The 18,933-nt window shown below is 48.4% G+C and overlaps 2 protein-coding genes across 32 annotated transcripts in view; both read left to right on the forward strand.

The window, feature by feature from the left end:
• The window catches only part of R3HDM2 (R3H domain containing 2), a 148,564-nt gene extending 139,087 nt beyond the window's left edge, over positions 1-9,477 (forward strand). For 15 of the 29 annotated variants that reach the window (XM_057556299.1, XM_057556298.1, XM_057556295.1 and 12 more), the window contains 6 exons: positions 4,255-4,386; positions 4,694-4,863; positions 5,649-5,796; positions 6,999-7,096; positions 7,447-7,531; positions 8,433-9,477. In XM_057556299.1, the coding sequence (XP_057412282.1) occupies positions 4,255-4,386; positions 4,694-4,863; positions 5,649-5,796; positions 6,999-7,096; positions 7,447-7,531; positions 8,433-8,773 (974 nt within the window). In that variant the 3' untranslated portion in view covers positions 8,774-9,477. The remainder of the gene's footprint in view (positions 1-4,254; positions 4,387-4,693; positions 4,864-5,648; positions 5,797-6,998; positions 7,097-7,446; positions 7,532-8,432) is intronic. The other 14 variants (XM_057556309.1, XM_057556314.1, XM_057556312.1 and 11 more) reach the window with 1 other exon arrangement.
• A 2,032-nt stretch (positions 9,478-11,509) lies between these two features.
• On the forward strand, positions 11,510-17,764 carry STAC3 (SH3 and cysteine rich domain 3). Of its 3 annotated transcripts, XM_007179645.3 has the most exons (12): positions 11,510-11,716; positions 12,462-12,522; positions 12,787-13,048; positions 13,292-13,389; positions 13,603-13,675; positions 14,543-14,640; positions 16,008-16,074; positions 16,257-16,306; positions 16,597-16,682; positions 16,867-16,918; positions 17,008-17,145; positions 17,324-17,764. In XM_007179645.3, the coding sequence occupies exons 2-12, from the start codon at positions 12,463-12,465 to the stop codon at positions 17,420-17,422; spliced, it is 1,083 nt and encodes a 360-aa protein (XP_007179707.1). In that variant the 5' UTR covers positions 11,510-11,716; position 12,462; the 3' UTR covers positions 17,423-17,764. The 3 variants fall into 3 exon arrangements, with proteins under 3 accessions (XP_007179707.1, XP_007179708.1, XP_007179709.1); XM_007179646.3 differs by lacking the exon at positions 12,462-12,522; XM_007179647.3 differs by lacking the exons at positions 11,510-11,716; positions 12,462-12,522; positions 12,787-13,048; positions 13,292-13,389; positions 13,603-13,675 and adding an exon at positions 13,725-14,331.
• Positions 17,765-18,933: the final 1,169 nt, after the last annotated feature.

Here is an 18,933-nt window from a genome sequence, read left to right on the forward strand (position 1 = left end):
CACAGTCCTAGAGCTTGAACTTGGGTCTTTTCACTTTCTATAACCCATGCTACATCCTCAGTAACACATTTTCAACAGGTTTCTGTACTCTATTCCTTTCTCTCCAGTAGGAAATAAATGGATATCATGTTAAATAGCTAAAGGCCTTCTTTGGAGGGGCCAGTTATCCAAGGTGAATAGACTTATGCCTTGCAGCCTCTCACTATCTGTCTTTGCCAAGAACTCCCCCAATACACCAAGTACAACTGCTCTTGTTTGTTTCCCTTTCACCCAACCCTGACATATCATTACGCTGCAGTTAAGTAGACTTCACGGGTTCTGGAGGGGAGGAGGTCTTAAGGTAGCCTCCAGCCATCCCCATTCAGCTCTATTGTGGGAATGTCAGGGTTCCCTCTTCTGGTGAGAAGGAGGTATTTTGCCAATTTTTCTTATTTTAGAAATGGAATATTTTTCACATAAGATTTTCTGTACTCTATGTTAGGTGCTCTGGAGTAAATTCCAGAATTAAGCTTGCTCACAAGACATGATCAGTTCTTACCTTCAATGTAATGACTTCTTCCTTTATCCAGACCAACCATGGATCTCTTACAGGCTGAGGTTTTAAAATTCACCAACCCTTACTACCCTTTATTACATTATTGGTCTCTCTAGCTGTTTCTCCTAGTGTCCGCCAGGGGCACTTGACCTCGAAATTCCCAACGGGGTATGGAAATTATAGAAACCAGCTCCAAGAACTGCTGTAGCCTGAGGTGGTGCTTGGCACCTCAGGGCGTTTTCTCTCCTGTTTGTTAAAATAAGTGTGTGCGTGTGCATATGGGTATGCTTGTATGTGAATTTTTGTATATATCCTTAGTGGTATATCAGTATATCTGTTGGGTCTCTACAGTTATGTCTCTTCATCTGCAAATACAAGATGAATTAGAAACAAATCAAGTGAAAATAATTTTTCAGTACCTACTCTGGACCTAGTGCTGGGTTAATTAAGTAAACTGAAACAGCTATTGTTCTGAAAGTTGGCAGCACTAGAGATCTGGACTGGGATTGGAAGGAGATAATCTAGGCTCTTCCCAAATTAATAGAAATAGACAAAACCCTCTTTATCATCTAATTTCCTTGCTGCTTTAGAATTTTCTGTTATATTTCCTTTCCTTCTGGCTACCCTGATTGACCCTAGGCTTCTGACTGACCCCTTGTACTTTTCCTAGATAATGGGACCCTCTCTTCCACCCACATCATCTAAGAGACCTATTCACCATAGCATCGATCTTAAAAGTCTTCAATCCCTGCTCATGGAAATCTAAGAGGAAGTGGAAGAAAAGAAAAAGTGCTTCTTACACCTTCCTTTCCAGTTTGCCCTTTACTGAAAAGATAGAAGGCTGGCATTCCCCACAAGGGCTGCTATGTCACCTTCAGAGGACAGTCACCCGCCCTTCTCCCATGTAGCAACATGGTCACTTTTCCAAAAATAAAGGCAGGGATTAGGATTGGCTGTTCCTAGAGCAATTGTTCCAGTTTATTAATACATTTTTGTAGTTGCCCAGTTTACCCCCAGGCCTGGACGTTAATTCCTCCACTGTGATATTAGATATAATCATAACCTCAGGAAATACTTTTCTTCCCACTAAAATAGTGACTTGCAGGTCCCTTGAGGTTTCTACAGGGATGCTTGTCTGGGGAAGAGGCACACAGACATGAAATGGCAGTGAAACCTATGCACAGACTCTCAACTCACAGTGACACAGCAGCACGGCCAGAGTGAGGTACATACAGAAATAGCTTCTCACCTACTTACTGGCTCATTTTGTAGCTGAGGGCTTTCCAAAGCTGAGACTAACTCTTTTCAATCCCCACTCCCTGAAGATAACCCTCTCTCCCACCAAAAAAATGGAAAACTACGAAGATACTATAGGATTCTATCCTGTAATTTGGGAAAGATGCCTGTGGGATTTTATTTCTCTGGACATTCCTTTCCATAGATTTGATTCCAGATGGTAAGGAAGAAGCCTTATCAGTTTTCTACCTCAGCGATTTAAAAAAAAAAAAAAAACTAAACAAAAGCAATTCTGCCAGACATAAATGTCATCTGTTTATATTTATGCGGTTTGCTCTGCCCAATCGACCTTTCTGCCCAGGTTTAATGATGCCACTTAAAAAGCCATTCACACGTTCCCTCTCCTTTCAGAGCTTTCAAGCTGAAATTGATTTCCTTATTCAACTCCCTTTTCCCCCTTCCCACTCCAACCCAGGCTCCTTCCCCCAACCTGATTAGGTGGAAGCGCTGTCACTGGGCAGTGCTGTGGGGGGTTTTCGTTTTGGGGGATTTGGGGGGTTTTTTGCCACGTGCATTAAGAAGTAGCCACAGTTCAGCTGCTAATGGATGCCACCAGCTTCTGGCTTGAGGAAGAGAAGCATAAAAATCATCTCATCAGCAGAGTAGTGCTCTCTGTCCTCAGCTGAGTGAAGGAACAACACTCCAGGCCAGCGGGGGAGGACTCAGTGAGGGGAGGAGCTCAGGCATGAGGCTGCAACTGAGAACCCTGCCTTTGTTTTTGTTCGGATCAGAGAAAATAATATGAGGACTTTGTTCTCTTTCCCCCTCCACTTTAGCCCCCTAATAGCTCCTTAAGGCTACATGTTGGTATTAGAAAGAGCTTCTACTGCCTTGCTTATGCCCACACCCTACATACTCACACATCCTCTACCTTTTCCTGGCCCAGGGCATTAGGCTCAGGTTATAAGCTGCCTTCCAAAAAAGCTATAGATTTGATTATTTTTACGTTGGCCCCCTCAGGTAGCAGTGAGGTGTCTGAATAAGGTCAGTTGCAGTTTTTTGGGTAAAGAACATCAGAGCAGGTGGAGCTCTTAGGGTGGGGAAATACAATGCCCAGAGCAACTGTAGTAAAGGGGGAGTTGTTAAATGCATGACACTTCACAACTGTACAATTTTCCTGTGGCCCTTTTACAAGCCATGCTGATGAATACCCTGTCCCCTTTGGCAGGGGAAGGGGAGAGGTGAGCCTGTCGCTCTGAGTATTTGTGCTCTCTGATTGTATGAGCCCTAGAGGATGAGGGGGGCACAAACTGGGGAATAGGGTGCAACAGATGCTGTGTCTCCTGAGCTGTTCTCTCAGACCTCCCACGGTTTCTTTTCCTTTCCTTTGACCGATGCTACCTGAGAAAAGCAATCACGCTCACTTCCCAGCATGACTGGTGCCCAGGGCAGAGGCTGCAACATTTCCCATCACAGGAAGCAGTGCGATGGCGGCAGCAGTGGCAGCCCCAGAGCACTGAGCCATGAAGACAGCAGCACTGCAGCAGGTTTTCGAGCTAGCGACCCTCAGTCCCATTTCTCTACCACCAGACACACACATGAACTCAGCCTGTCCATCCACAGAAATACAGTCTGGGGGGTCAAGAGCAAAGCCTCATGCTGGACAGTCCCCCGTGGGGAAGCAGAGCTCCTGCTCATCTCTCCCAGCAGGAACTGTCCCTCAAACTGCTTCTCCCTGACCCCTTACCTTGCTTTTCACCATGAGGAAGATTCAGGACTTAATGTTCCTCCTCATTGAGCCCTTTCCTTCCCCCAGACTGTGAGAGGGTAAGACTATATCCATGGTTGCCTGGGCTAAAACCTCAGGGCTGCATCCAGTCAGTCACCTTGAACCTGTCAGTAAAACCTTCAGAGAGTCTCACCCTCCCACTCCATTCCTGCTGTCACTGCTCTAATTCATAACCACTTTGTTCTGTTTCAGTAGCCTCCTAACTAGTCTTCTGGTCACTAGTCTCTCCCTCCCTTCAGCCATCTTACATTCGGCCACTTGGGTTAGCTCTCTGAAACACAAGTCCTGTTCCCAACACCTACGGGATACAACCCTTACCAGAATGTGCTTCAAACTCTGACACCAGCTATTTGTTTAATGTCCGATTCCCTAATGGACTGTTCATTCCATGGGGGTAGAGACCAGTCTTTTTGTTTGTTTGTTTGTATACCCAGTGCCCAGCATAGGAACTGGCACATAGACAAATGTTCAATAAACGTTTGTTGAATAAATGAATAAATGTATCTCATCTCCTACTACTTCCCCTACATAGCCCCTGTGCCTTAGTACCTTGAATTATTTGTCATTTCCTGAGTATGACATACATCTCTATGCCATTCCCTCTACTTGAAATGTTCCCAATTCACCCAACCCTTGCCCAAGAATTATATCCTGGATCTGGTTTAGTGAAGCTATGCACATTTATCTTCTCCAGAACAACCAGAGATCGCTGACTTATCTGCAGCCATTACCAGAAAAGCCGGCACGTGCCTGCAGCCCTGGCCCAAGCCCCAGACTGGGACCTGTACCATGCCCAGACAGTTGAGCAGTCTGACCCAGGCATTTGGTAATACCCAACTTTGACAGAAATGAAGTAGTTTTCTGCCAAGCATACCAAAGTACCCCTCACCAGGTGAAGGCCAGGAGGGCATTGGCATCTTCCACTCAAACTTCCACTGGTTCGAAGTTTCCACTGGTCTGAGAGAGAGTCAGAGACCAAATCAGCAACTATCTCAGATTCCTGGCAGGACACAGTTTAAGTGACCCTGAAGCCAGTAGGTGGATTTGCTTACTGGCTTTTCCACCTAGGGTTAGCTGACAGGCCTAAAATGTAGTTTGAATTCACAACCAACTGCTTTTTTCCTGCCACCCAGGAGTGTCACCTTCTGGACCAGGTGTGGTGGTCATGCAGCTGAATGTCCCTAATGGACCCCAGCCCCCCCAGAACCCATCCATGGTCCAGTGGAGTCACTGTAAATATTACAGCATGGACCAGCGGGGGCAGAAACCTGGAGACCTGTACAGTCCTGACAGTAGCCCCCAGGTGAGTCCCTGCAACCCAGCTTTGTCTTGGCAGGGAGGTAACCAGATTCTTCTCAGGAAGTAATCTTTGCCATTGACTGAGCAACCTCTGTTACTTGTCTTTCCCTGGGCACTTTTCGGGAAGAAACACAAGAAATAGAAGAGAGAATCTTCTTTCAAGGAACCTAAGATTTAAGGTGGCAGATGGGACACATGCTTAAAAATGCTAAGGGAATACTTAAAACAGTATGTCAAAAAGTGGATATTAAAATAATACAAACTGGGCTTCCCTGGTGGCGCAGTGGTTAAGAATCCGCCTGCTAATGCAGGGGACACGGATTCGAGCCCTGGTCCGGGAAGATCCCACAGGCTGCGGAGCAACTAAGCCTGTGTGCCACAACTACTGAGCCTGCGCTCTAGAGCCCGTGAGCCACAACTACGGAGCACACGTACCACAACTACTGAAGCCCATGCGCCTAGAGCCCGTGCTCCACAACAAGAGAAGCCACCGCAATGAGAAGCCTGCGCACCACAACGAAGAGTAGCCCCCGCTCGCCGCAACTAGAGAAAGCCCGCGCACAGCAGTGAAGACCCAACGCAGCCAAAAATAAAATAAATTTTAAAATAATAATAATAATAATACAAACTAATTAGAGACTAAGGGGCTAGTTTGAAGGAGCAGTCTGACTTTGACAGAGTTCAGCAAGAGAAGTTTCCTGAGAGGGGTGACTTTTAAGCCAAGCCATAGGAATATCCAGAGGGTAATGTTTAGTGTGTGTATGATGTGTACTCCTCTCTCTCCCACAGGCCAACACACAAATGAGCAGCAGCCCCGTCACATCTCCTACTCAGTCTCCAGCACCCTCTCCTGTCACCAGCCTCAGCAACGTCTGCACAGGACTCAGTCCCCTTCCTGTCCTCACACAGTTCCCCCGTCCTGGGGGTCCAGCACAGGGTAAGGGGTTAGATAAGGGCTGGTTGCTGTCAAATTCACTGTTCGCATCCCATTCCCAAGTGGGGAGATCGAGAGGGCAGCAACAGGCAGGGAACCAGTGTGGCTGGTCATCCAACTCTGGCCCTGTTTAGGCCAAAGACACCTGCCCCTCTTTAGTGCTGCCCATAGTTAATTTACTCTAGATCTCCGTTAGATATTTAGTATTTACTTCCAAGTCCCTGGTGATTATGAGCCAGGGAAAAGAAGTTCACTGAACTTTCTAATGAACAACAAAGAGTTTAATCCATCAGTACTGAGTCTGAGGGCTGGGAATATGGGGTGGTGTCAGAAACGGTATGTGTCAGAAACATTATGGTTTTAGAAGAGGGAATACTGGATTTGAGTTAAAAGACTTGGGTTCAAATTCTAGTTCTACAACTAACTAGCTTTGTGATGTTGAACATGTTACTTAAACTTAAAACGGGACCTCAGTTTCCTAATATTATAAAATGAGGTTAATCACACGTAAGATGGAAATAATCTTATCTGCTTTCTGCCGTAGCTATCAAAAGCAGTATAAAATTAAGATGAAAATATGGTTTAAAACGTCAAAGTGCTCTGAAATATAGTATTTATCACCAATAATAGGTAACACATGGTACTTAATATGTATCAAGCATTGCTCTAAGTGCTTTACTTATAAGTACTTTACTTTATAGGTGCTGTAAGTGTCTTATAGTCATTTAACCTCAGCAGTGCTAATGAGAGGAAAACATACCCAACATCCCATTTTCAGTAACAGAGCTAGGATTTGAACCTAGGCAGTCTGGCTGTAAGTCTGTGTTCTTGTCCACTGCATTGTATTGCCTCTCATGTGAGTCAGAAACTTGAGCCCTGGGTTTAAGGTGAGAAGAAACTATATGAGAAACAAAAGACAGCCATAAGGGTCTGTAGGTTTCCTCCAGGGCCTTTTGTCTTCAATGGACAGAGCCCTTCTTCAAAGGTGAAGGAACCTAATAACCCCTTTTGTCTGAGATACAGCCGAGAGCCAAGGGGTTTAGGAAGAGAGACAACTCTTAAATCAGTGACATGGGCACTCCTATCGTAGAAAAAGTAGGAATAGTATGCATTGTTGCTGTCCATCTCCAAAGCCCCATGAAGTCTCATAAAAGTCATACCATGTAGTTCAAACTCCCAGAAAACCATCTGCTCTTCCTCCCTAGGTGATGGTCACTACTCCCTCTTGGGCCAGCCATTACAGTACAATCTGTCCATCTGCCCTCCCTTGCTCCATGGCCAGTCAACTTACACGGTGCACCAGGTAAGGGTGTCTCCCATCAGCCTTAGGGCCATCAGAGTCCCCTTCTCATCCAGGCCCCTGCTTCTGAGCCATCCACCTCAACTAGCTGGGTGGACAAGAGAGACAACACAGAGAGAATGGACGAAGTGGGAAGAGCCTTTACCCCACTCCTGTACTCATTCCTGTCACCCCTTCCCCAGTGCCAAGAGGGAGAGGCTCTTTGTCTCTCAGTGGCCACTCTCTGGCCAATCTGACTGCCTGGTGGGATGGGGTCCTCAGGGTTGGGTACTGCTCCTTAATCTCTCAGAAAGACTGGGATGTAAGGCAGTCATTGTTTACCTGGAATGAGAGTTATCTTTCGAATGTTGAAGGGACAGAGTGGATTGAAGCATGGAAACCGGAGCAAGAGACAAGCACTCAAATCTGCCTCCACTGACCTGGGGACAACAGACGTTGGTGAGTGACAGGATGCTGAATCCCCAAAAGAAGGTGCTTACCCCTCCAGCCTTGCATTACCAGCCCAGGATGGTGAGAAAAGCCAGCTTAGGGTGGGGAGTCAAAAGAGGACCTTTTCGTACTCAAGAGCAAAGAGAAGCTGGAGAAGTGAGGTGTCTCAGTCCTCCTTACCAAGCCATTCCAAGTCCTAGGGAAGATGAGGGTGAAAATTGGGAATAACACAATGATGGGGCTTGTTGAGCCTGCTATTAACAGACAATCTTGTGGCAGTGGTGCTGACACTGATCTAGGATGTCTACCTTTGGTAGTCCTAGACCCAGTTTAGGAGAGGCTTGATAAGAGAATATGGGGGAGTAACTCTCCTCCTGCAGGCCTACCATACTAGGCATAACAAGATCTCTTGGGGTTTCGCCTACTGAAGCAGTTTGCTAAACAAGGAAAGGAAGGGAAACTGACTTCCCTAGATGATAAGAAAGAGGAATCTACCTGGGCCAGCCTCTGGGAAGGGAATGGAACATATTTCAGATTGAGCTATTAACTTTGTGAAAGAACATAACCAAAAGCCACACTTCCTTCACAGTAATTGCACCCTGTGAGAGAACTGAGGTATAGGTTTCCAGATCTTAAATCTGGGATTCTGATTCCCAGTCTCCTCTTGCCTACATCTCTAGGCTACGAGAAGAGAAAGTTTCCTTTGTGTCTCCTAGTTGCCCTGATCAGAGTCTGGATGGTAGGGAGTTGGGTTGATTTGGGGAGGGAGGAAAGAGCTAAGTGAGAAAGGCTGGGCTTTTGAGGACATTGTATACAGACTTGGTCAGCTGGATACTCCTCTGCTGGGCTGCTGGCCAGTCCTTCCTACTCTATACCTCTTACAACCATGTCCTGTCTCCTCCCCTTCCAGTCCTGGGACGGGTGCTGGAGGTGACAGATCTCCCTGAGGGCATCACCCGTACCGAGGCGGACAAACTCTTCACTCAGCTTGCCATGTCCGGCGCCAAGATCCAGTGGCTCAAGGATGCTCAGGGGCTGCCTGGTGGGGGTGGGGGGGACAACGGTGGGACTGCTGAGAATGGCCGCCACTCGGACCTCGCTGCCTTGTACACCATCGTGGCTGTGTTCCCCAGCCCTCTGGCTGCCCAAAATGCCTCCCTTCGCCTCAACAACTCTGTGAGTCGCTTCAAACTTCGAGTGGCCAAAAAGAACTATGACCTGAGGATCCTGGAGCGAGCCAGCTCCCAATAAATGGAGGAGAAGAAGGGACCAGCATGGCAGGGGTGGGGCAGGGTAGAGGGGGTCAAGGGGTCCTGTCAGACCACAGACAGAGGCAGAAGGTAAGGTAAAGTCCACAGACAGACACTAAACTGGAGCCTAAGAGAGTAGAGATGAAGATGGAAACAGAGACACTCACACTGGCACTGGACTCTTTCTCACTCCCCTGCCAAGGGTCCCTCGTTTTCCCTGGTTGGCCCCATGTCTGCTTCCCTCTCTTTCCCATCCTCTTCTATGATTTTTTATCTCTTCTCTCACCATGAAATTAATTCTTTCATATTTTTTGGTCAGGTAGAATTGGGAGGGTCCCACACTCCCATGTTCTCCTATTTCCTTACCATCCCAAGCTCCCTTTTCTTTTTTTGGTCTTTATGAATATATTTATATGGACAGAATTAAGAAAAAATGAAATTGATTTCCCCTTTCTCCCACCCCATCTTATCTCCCCAAACCCCACAGAGTTAAAACTTGGGCCTCCCTCCACCCCCCAGAATACTTGTATATTGTTTGTTTGAGGTTTGTGCTGCAGTAACAGACACAGTATTTAATTGCACATACAGATGTTTGCTGGGTATATTCACTGTAAATTTTATTTAATCTGATTTTTTGTTTGTTGGGGGGTTCTTCGAGGGGGGTTGATTTTGTTTTTAAATATAAAAAAAAAATCTGTCACTGGACATCAGTCCGTTTTCTGTTGCCACCCTGGTGTGGGTGGGGTCGGAGGGATTTGATGCGGGCTGGGATGGCTTTCTCTGGCATATGCACACATATCTTCCTAACACTATTCCCTGCATCCTGTCCTACTCCTTACAAATAATTCTGATAGATGGCTGGGTCTATAATGGGACTCTGCCACTAACTGTGGTTTATCAAGCACATCACTCTCAACTCTGGACCTCTGAGTTCTTACCAGTAAAATAAGAGACTTGGACTGACTAGGTGACCTCCGAGGTTCCTTCCACCCTGTTAATTCTGTGATACTCATTTAGGGCCCTGGTAGCTAAGCCAGAGGAGTGTGAGTGATGTCCAAAACTGGGTCGAGATGCTTGCTTCATACCTGTCCATCTCATATTCTGAAAACTCTTCAGGGATGGAGGACTTGGGCCTTTCTTTAATCCCAAAGCCAGAGGATTGGGTTCTACCTGGCAGGAACAGAACTGCATGTTTCTTACAATAAAAGCTACATCAATTGAACTTGCTGTGCCAAGATGTCATACTATCCAGGTGTGCTTAGCAGTCCCTGTTCTGTGCAGCTGAAGAAAGGTGAAGAGCAGAAGTCACTTGCCTGTAAGATAATAGAGCTTTCCTCTATCTTCCCAAAGCTAGCCCTGTTGTTTTGCAGCCTGTCAGACAAGGGCCATTAAAGAGCCTGTTGACCCAGAACCATCCAGCAGCCCCTTTTCAATGTCACCCACCCCTTAAAGAAGGAAAAAAGAACAGTAGGCAGAAATGACATAGCACATTGCCCTGGAAATCCCTTGTGTCTGGGTAGCAGTATCTCTCTAGCCAGCCTCCTCTGAAGCTTGTCTGGCTCAACCTCCAACATAATCCTTTACTTCTTACAGATACAAGGGATAAAGCAGCACGACGTTACCACCTCCAAATTGCTCTGAGATGGGAGTATCTCCTTTTTCAGCCATGCCACAGCTCAGACTAGGAAAAGGCTGCATCCCTGTGAGATAAGAATGCCAGATATCTCATTGACCCATCAGATCATATGCACCAGAGGAAAGAGATGGAATCAGGGAATCAGAATGATAAAGGAAGCTTGAGGCTTGGCCATCCTACCTCCAAGAGTCTGCAGTTCCCATGGGAAAGGGGACATTACTTACAGATGATAAAAACTCCATGTGTGACAGCTATTGCCTTCTGTCCAATATTCACAAAACAATCTCTGTGTGATCATTAGACCCTCACTCCCCCAGAACCCCTCAGATGGAAGTCCCAGCCTGGCTTTTTTTAATAGCTCTTAGAATTCCTTTCACCCTGTGGACAAGACTTTAGAGGAATAGGGGAAAGATATCTCTGGGGGCAGCTGGAGGGAACAAAGCAGTACTACATGTTCTTCACTCCCTTACAGGATAGCAGCAAGGTACCCTTCTAACTACCCATGGATAAGAAAGCAATCTAGTTTGGCTGATAGGAGAGCTCTGAAAATTCAGATGTTCCTTTCTTCACCAGTTTCCAAGCCCTTTCCTTCCTAAAGATTGGAGGCTAGATCGATGCTTGAAGGTAAAAAAAACCATGGCCACAAGAAGGTGGTGGCTGAGAAGTCGAAGGCTAGTTCCTAAAGTAGATCCAGGGAGGGTAGAATGGGGAGATGTTTGGACCTTGGGAAAAGGGGACGGAGAAGCCTGTTTATAATTCATCTTTACCTTTAGTCATTTAAAATCACCCACATGAAGGAATTCCCTGGCGGTCCTGTGGTTAGGATTCCGCGCTTTCACTGCCGAGGGCCCAGGTGTGATCCCTGGATGGGGAACTAAGATCCCACAAGCCACACACACACAGTGTGACCAAAAAAAAAAAAAAAATCACCCATATGAGTATGCGGCATGTACCTTCCTGAATTTAGCCAGTCCTGACCTGCACACCATAGATGAAAAACCAGGCAACAGCAGCTCTGGGGGGGTGGGAGGAGTTAGGGTCCAGCCCTCCCCGTGTCCAATTTCTCTGTGTCAGCTGTTGTCGCTCAGCTGTCCACTTTCCTCCAGCCCTGTCATTTCAGCTCTGACACCAAGGCGAGAGGCTAGGAGGTCTACAAACACCGTCTGGGTAGCTGGTGTGAGTACAGAGAATACTGGGGGGGCTTAGCCCCCAAGGAAGAGGACCAGCCCTCCCCCAGCACCACCGTCAAGATCCCAGGGGCTCCCTCTTTCCTCCACAGGCTGTGGACTGACTTAGGGAATTCCAAACGTAAGTTGCCTCTTCATCCTCTTTCCATTTCCAGGACTGCTCACCCAAGCTTCCCCAATCCGTAGTCTATTCAGCTTCTTCATTTCTCTGCTTGTCTGTGAGTAGTTTGGGTTTTAGGAGTGAAATTATTATTCTACTCCAGGACAAGAGCTAGGATTAGAGGGTGGGGTGGGGGTGGGATCAGGGGAATGGAGTAGTAAGGGAAGGAAAGGCTCATATTACTCTGAAAACTTAAAATAGCTGAGGCCTGAGGCAGGCTGGGAACTAGGCACTGGGCCCCCAGGGCTCAAGAGAGAGGTAGAGGAGAACAAATGTCCCCAGCCCATCCCTCCATGCATGCTTGTGGACACACACATTAAACCTCTTGAAAGGGGATCTGGGAAGGTGTGTGTCACATTTCTATTGCCCACAGATTCCCAAGAGAAACAAAGTACCTGTAGGAAAATCCCTAAACCACACAGCCTTGTGCACTGTCTTGGGGCTGTAAACTCTGGGGTTGCCCCTCAGGGTAGAAGGATGGTTATTGGTTTGAGGAACTGGTTGGGAAGGTCTTTAGTCTGTTGGGCTTTTCTCTGGACTTGCATGGAATCTTTCTGCTCATAAGTCCTATGGAAGGATCTCTGTTTAACCAAATTTCTCCCAAAGCCTCCCCTTCAAGGACCACCCCACTGCAAGGGACAAGAATATGGGAGGGAAGAATGGCAGTCAGGGATTAGGTTTCACAGTGGGGTCCAACCTCTTGCAGGATGACAGAAAAGGAGGTGCTGGAGTCCTCCTGCTTCCCAGCAGAGACTCGGCAAAGTGGGGTGAGTCTGGGCTTCTGACCACCGGGTGGGGGGAGCTGGGAAACCACTGCAGCCCTTGAAGAAAAGTGCTTGAATTGATCTCACTTGTATATGACTCGTTTATTGTTAAAATGCTAGCTAGCACCCGCAGCCCCCGATACCCCCTAATCCTGGGGTGTGCCCCTTGCCCCAGGCTAGAAAAATGTATAGTTAGCTTCAGCCTTACCTACTCTAGAAAGCAAGACAGTTCTTTTAACATTGGATTTCCTTCACTCCCTCCCTCAGCTACAGCGGCTGAAGCAATTATTCAGGAAGGAGTCTACAGGGACAAAGGAGATGGAGCTTCCCCCAGAGCCCCAGGCCAATGGGGAGGCAGTGGGAGCTGGGGGTGGGCCCATCTACTACATCTATGAGGAAGAGGAGGAAGAAGAGGAGGAGGAGCCACCCCCAGAACCTCCTAAGCTTGTTAATGATAAGCCCCACAAATTCAAAGATCATTTCTTCAAGAAGCCCAAGTTCTGTGATGTCTGTGCCCGGATGATTGTGCGTGAGTCATGAAGGGAAGTGGAGAGTGTGATGTTGAAGGCAGGGGGTGGGGGAAAGTGTTTAGGAAAGGAGTATTTGTATATCAGACAGGCTGTGGTAAGATTTGGCTTTAAGAAAATACTATTACAAACTGAGAGTGTTGGGTCCCAGACAGAAAAAGGACCTAAGAGCTAGAGTAGCAGCAATGGTACAAAGGGGAAGGGAAATCAGGAACCTCACCCAGATGTTCTCCCCATCTCCCAAGTCAACAACAAATTTGGGCTTCGCTGTAAGAACTGCAAAACTAACATCCACGAACACTGTCAGTCCTATGTGGAGATGCAGAGATGCTTCGGCAAGATCGTGAGTAGGCTCTGGGGAGCAAGAAAGTAGAAGGGAGGGGACGTGTTGCCAGCTACCTCCTTGCCAGTCCCTCCTCAAATCATCCCACCCATTTCCCTGCTTTTTTTTCCTCAACCCATCTCTTACTCCAAGAAGGCGTGAATACTCATGGGAGAGATGGGTTCTGGACCCTACCTTGTTATCTCTAATGCTTTCTCCCATCCAATCCTACAGCCCCCTGGTTTCCGTCGGGCCTATAGCTCCCCTCTCTACAGCAACCAGCAGTACGCTTGTGTCAAAGATCTCTGTAAGTGCCCCATACGGGACCTGAGGGAATGGGCAAGCCTAGAGATGGTTTCAGCACCATCTCCAGATTGGGAAGCCAAATTCTGAAACAGACTCTTATTTCCTATGGTTTTCGCTCAATCTAATATTTTAGCCATCTTGGATGCAGAGTCAATCCTCCCCTGTTTCATAGCAGAGGGAGATAAGATTTAGCACGAGCTTTGTACAGTAAGAAAGAGACAGAACCAAGACTGAAACCTTCATCTGCCTGACTTCAAACTCTGCTCTTCATATGCAAAACCATTTCTAAGCATGAAGCAGACTGTCCTCATCCTTGTTAGAGCATAGTGCCAGACTCAGGGCCAGACCAAGAGCTGTGGGCATCCTGGGCAGATTCATAATTTGGCAACCCTTAAAAGTGTATTTGTTGACAATTTGCTCAACATTTATTTGGAGGAGAGGCTGAACTCTGTGAGGAGCATGGATGGAGAAAGAAGAACCCACTGGTGGTAGTACCCCAGCTTGCACATGCCACTCAGCGGAACAAAAGCCAGCAGTTAAAGGACCACTCTCCTTAAAAGGAAAATAGTGATTCTGAGCATTCCCCAACTCCCAAGCAACTCATTAGCAGAGTTGTCTTTCCAACATCATATAATGCTCTGCCTGGAAGGAGTGCTGGTAAATATTTTTCTCCATCACATTTCCAGTGATGTCTTTAGAGCTCTTTATAAATTGATGACCCTAGGTATACCCAGCTGACACTTTCCTAATTCTAAACACACACGCACCTACTCAGTCCCATCTCTCCCTTACTTAGGAGGTCTCTCTTTCCTCCAAGCCTTTTTCTGCCTCCCCAGTAATGTCTCCTTTCTTCTCCCATTCCAACTAGCTGCTGCCAATCGCAATGACCCTGTGTTTGAAACCCTTCGCACTGGGGTGATCATGGCAAACAAGGAACGGAAGAAGGGACAGGCAGATAAAAAAAATGTGAGCACCCAGTTTTCCTACTGAGGCCTTCCAGAGACCCCATGGAGCAGGTCCTGTCTCCTCTCTGGAAAGCTGACAGAAGTAGGGATCCTTTTCCCCTAAAATTGCACATAACCCAACAGACGAATTTTTGCATGCAATTTTAAAAGGCCTCAGTTTAACAATTCCTGCCATAGCATGTGTTTACTCCAGGAGCTCCCTTCTGAAATTGTCAGATAAACCACCATAACTAACTAAAGGCTAGGCCCCAGGGCCCTGGCATTGCCAGGCAACAGAGGAAAAGCTATGCTTTTGGATTTGGAGAGGAGAGCTTGTCATGCCAACTAATCAGAGAATTCTAGAGCCCCCCCAAGGGTCCATGAAGATAATCTGGTCTGACCCATTTATCCTATAGATGAGGAAACTGAGGCACAAAGCTTGTGGCCAAGAGCACCTTCATTTCCTTATGTAATAGGTTACTAGATTGGTAATACAATAGACGTATTTAGTTCAGCAAGGAATTTGTTAGCATATCCTTACATCTTTCTGGACAACAAGGATGGACTAATGTGGATAATGGTTACAGTTAGATGGATTCCTAAAATTAGTTGAATGACAGCACCCAAAGGATTCTGGTCCTATAGGGAGTTTCCAACTAGAGGGAGATTTCTGATGCTTTATGACATGATTTAGTCCTTAGTCCTCACCTATGGACATTTTTCTCTCTGATACAAATGAAGATATAAATGATATATCCCATTAAGTTTGTGGGAAACCTAGGAGGGAAAACTCATACCCTGAATAATGTATTCAAAAATCTTACAGACTAGAAGAAAGACCAAGAACTAATCATTCAAAATTGTGTAAGGAAAAATACCTAACTGTTCTTGGATCAAAAAAAGAAAACCAACTGCACAAAAACAGAACTAGAGATCTGGCCTCAAAGTAGTTGATATGGAAGTTGGGTGCAAATTAGGGATTTCTTGGAGTGAACTATGACTTATAAGGCACTATCAATGTGATCTGACTGCTTCCAGAAAGGCCCACTCGGGTTCTGTTCTTTTAAGGGAATTCTAAAAATTGTGCTAAAAATTGTAATTTTTCTCTTACACACTGTAGTATTTTTAAGGGCAGACATTATAGTAAAGGACATGGATTTTGCAAGGTAGTGAGCTTCCTGTCAACTACATTCATGCACAATGTGGGTGGTCACCTGCCATGTTATTTCAGAGGAAATCCCTGCATTAGGCAGGTGGTTGACTAGATACTTCTTCCAAGGCTCCTTCCAACACTGAGATCCTATTCTCTAGTTCTCTGGTCTGACTTGAGAGCCAGGGCAAGCATGGGTTTCCAAGACAGCATCTTCCTAACTCTAGTGCCCTCTCCAGTCTCTAGCAGCCATGATGGAAGAGGAGCCAGAGTCTGGCAGACCACAGGAAGGCAAACCCCAGAATGGTGAGTAACACCCACCTCCATCCATAGAGATGGAGGAGGGTCAGGGCTCAGCTGTGGCACAGGAGATGGAGGGCCAAAGAGCATGCCAGGTTTGGAGGTAAGAGGCCCTGGAACAGTAAGGTAAGGGATTGAGGGCTACACTCCAGAAGCCAGAGACAATTTGTCGGTGTTTCCCATTCCAGGAAACCCTGATGGGGATAAGAAAGCTGAAAAGAAGACACCTGATGACAAAGTGAGAATATTTTCTCCCTACAGAGACCCCAGTCCTCTCCCCAACCCAGGTCTGACACCACTCACGCCACTCACGGCCTCAGCAGAAGCTCACACTTATTTCATGGGTTCCAATCATTAACCTGTCTTCTCTACCACCTCACACATACACACAGCCAACACATTCCTCTTAGTTCTGGGACATGAAAGAGGTGGAATGTAGTGTGTCTAGAAAATACCCCTGCCTTGGCCTCCTGCCCCTCAGTCTGGGACAGAGGTGCCCTGAGACTCATCACCCCCTTTCACCCCCAGCACAAGCAGCCTGGCTTCCAGCAGTCTCATTACTTTGTGGCTCTCTATCGATTCAAAGCCCTGGAGAAGGACGATCTGGATTTCCCGTGAGAGGCCTTAGGATTGGGGTGGCGGTGTACTGGGAGTGGAGAGGGGAGAGCCCAGCTCCCTATGGGAAAGGAAAAGGGGGGACTCAGGCATGGAGCCTATTTGGGGCTGGACCTGGGCACAGCCAAGGGACTGAATGTGTAAGGCCCCTAAATCTCAGAGGCCCCTTCCTTCCTCTCCCAGGCCTGGAGAGAAGATCACAGTCATTGATGACTCCAATGAGGAGTGGTGGCGGGTAAGAGAAATGTCTGAGACTCGGGTGGGACATGGGTTGAGTTTAGAACCAGAGTTTGTGAGATTAATTCCCCCTACCATCTCCTTTAGGGGAAAATAGGGGAGAAGGTCGGATTTTTCCCTCCAAACTTCATCATTCGGGTCCGGTCTGGAGAGCGTGTGCACCGCGTAACGAGATCCTTCGTGGGGAACCGCGAGATAGGGCAGATCACTCTCAAGAAGGACCAGGTAGCTCTGGTGCCCCAACTCAACCCCAGGCCCAGAGGCTTCTCTGCAAACTACACGCCTTGCAGATCTTAACCCATTAATGGGACTAGATTGGGCCTCCATAACTCTGGACTCCCCTGCTCAGCTCTTCTACTGTTTTCTCTTGACTCCTCTCCTCCCTCGTCCCTTAATCCTTTAGATTGTGGTGCAGAAAGGAGATGAAGCCGGTGGCTACGTCAAGGTCTACACCGGCCGCAAGGTGGGGCTGTTTCCCACCGACTTCCTGGAGGAGATTTAGGCGTGAAGACGCCTGCTGGCGGGGGATAACCAAACCCCATTCTGGGCAGGCCCAGTGGAGGTTGGGGAGAAAAGGGGCGAAAGCAACTATACTGCTGGGTGGGGGAGATGGGAAGGCCCGCCGGAACGTGACGGTGCTTCCAGGAAGGGACTGGTTCCCGTCCCCCTCCCCCGCCGAGGGCGTCGGATACTTGGTGCTGGGAGCAGCCTCACTCGCAACCCCTCAGGTCCAGCCTTTGAGATCTGGAAAAAGAATGCGTCTCCACTAGGGAGACGGGAGTGGGGATTGAGGCGAACCATCGAATGTTGCGAATTTATTAAAGTTTTGACAAAAGTTAGAAAAGTTTGCTGTTTAACTGGGGGCCGAGGGGAGAGGGAGGAGAGTGCCTAGGAAGGGGTGGCGAATCTTCCCCAGCTCTCCCCTCACTACCATCGGGTAACCCGAGACCCACCTGGGCCGAGGCTGGTGCGAGGTGGGGAGACAGATGCGTCCGCCAGGCAAGGCCTCTGTCGTTAATGAAGAAAGGGGAGCTGGACTGGGGTCACGACCCCCGCGCCCCTGCTGCTGGGAGCAGGATCGGGTAGCAGGGTAGGCCCCACTAGCTCTTAGTGATTTCGCCGTGGGCAGCCCCTTGCATTTCCGAACCTGGCTCAGTTCCGAGCTAGGCCGCCAGGGGGCGATGCAAGATCTCGGTTGAAGTGCGAGGGACGGGGGTGGGGGTGGGCAGGGGGGAGAGGAGAGAACCGGAGACACCAAGCCCGAGACCCTGGTCCTGGAAGGGGGTGGGGTGCGTGCCGTCTCCATGGCAACACTTCCTCAAGTCCTCCGGGAACTGAGCGAGCGAGACTGGGGGAGGCCTAACCCCTCCCGCGCGGCCCCCGCCCCAGCCCTTTGCGACAGGTACCAAGTGAGAGGGCGCGGGGCAGACAGCTAAGCAGCTCAAGCGGAGACCCCCACTGCGGTGTTCCGTATGCAAGTGTATCATTTGCATATGCAAATATGCAAATGTACCGGCCCAGGTCGCGGTGGCAGGTGGCGGGGAGCGGGAAGGTGTAGGAAAGGGAGCTGAAGGAGACGAGGAGTTTAGGGACCTGGGAGCGGACCAGTGAGCGGCAGCCTGGGGTGGCCGCTGGAATGGGGCTGGCTGAGGGTCTTGAGCGAGATGGCGGGTGGGGGAGGGTCAGCCTGGCCAGTCAAGAGATCCTCTTCTCTTATGCCGGTTGTCAGCCAGGCCTGAGGTTGGCACCGCCTAGCAAGGTTGGCAGCGGGAGCCCGGGCACCATCTGCTGCTGGCGGGGGAAGGGCAGAGTCTCAGCTGGGCTGGGGAAGAGGAGGGCCCGGGACGGGAGCGCCCCCCTTCCTTCCAGAAGGCTGAGGTGTGTTGGGGGTAGGGAAGCACACGAGAAGACTCGCCTCAGAACCTGGTTCGGTTTTCTGTTCCCTTTGCCCTTGACTGTCCCGGACGCCTTGGGGCGGCGGCGGGGTCATAAAGGGAAGCTCAGGCAGCCCCC

The sequence above is a fragment of the Balaenoptera acutorostrata genome, chromosome 11 (assembly GCF_949987535.1).
Source record: "Balaenoptera acutorostrata chromosome 11, mBalAcu1.1, whole genome shotgun sequence".
NCBI lineage: Eukaryota > Metazoa > Chordata > Mammalia > Artiodactyla > Balaenopteridae > Balaenoptera > Balaenoptera acutorostrata.

Coding starts and splice junctions, on each gene's coding strand:
- STAC3 (XM_007179645.3), top strand. CDS start 12,463: ATGACAGAAAAGGAGGTGCTGGAGTCCTCCTGCTTCCCAGCAGAGACT. Junction 13,049..13,291: donor CTGTGCCCGGATGATTGTGC/GTGAGTCATGAA, acceptor CCATCTCCCAAG/TCAACAACAAATTTGGGCTT. Junction 17,146..17,323: donor TCACTCTCAAGAAGGACCAG/GTAGCTCTGGTG, acceptor TTAATCCTTTAG/ATTGTGGTGCAGAAAGGAGA.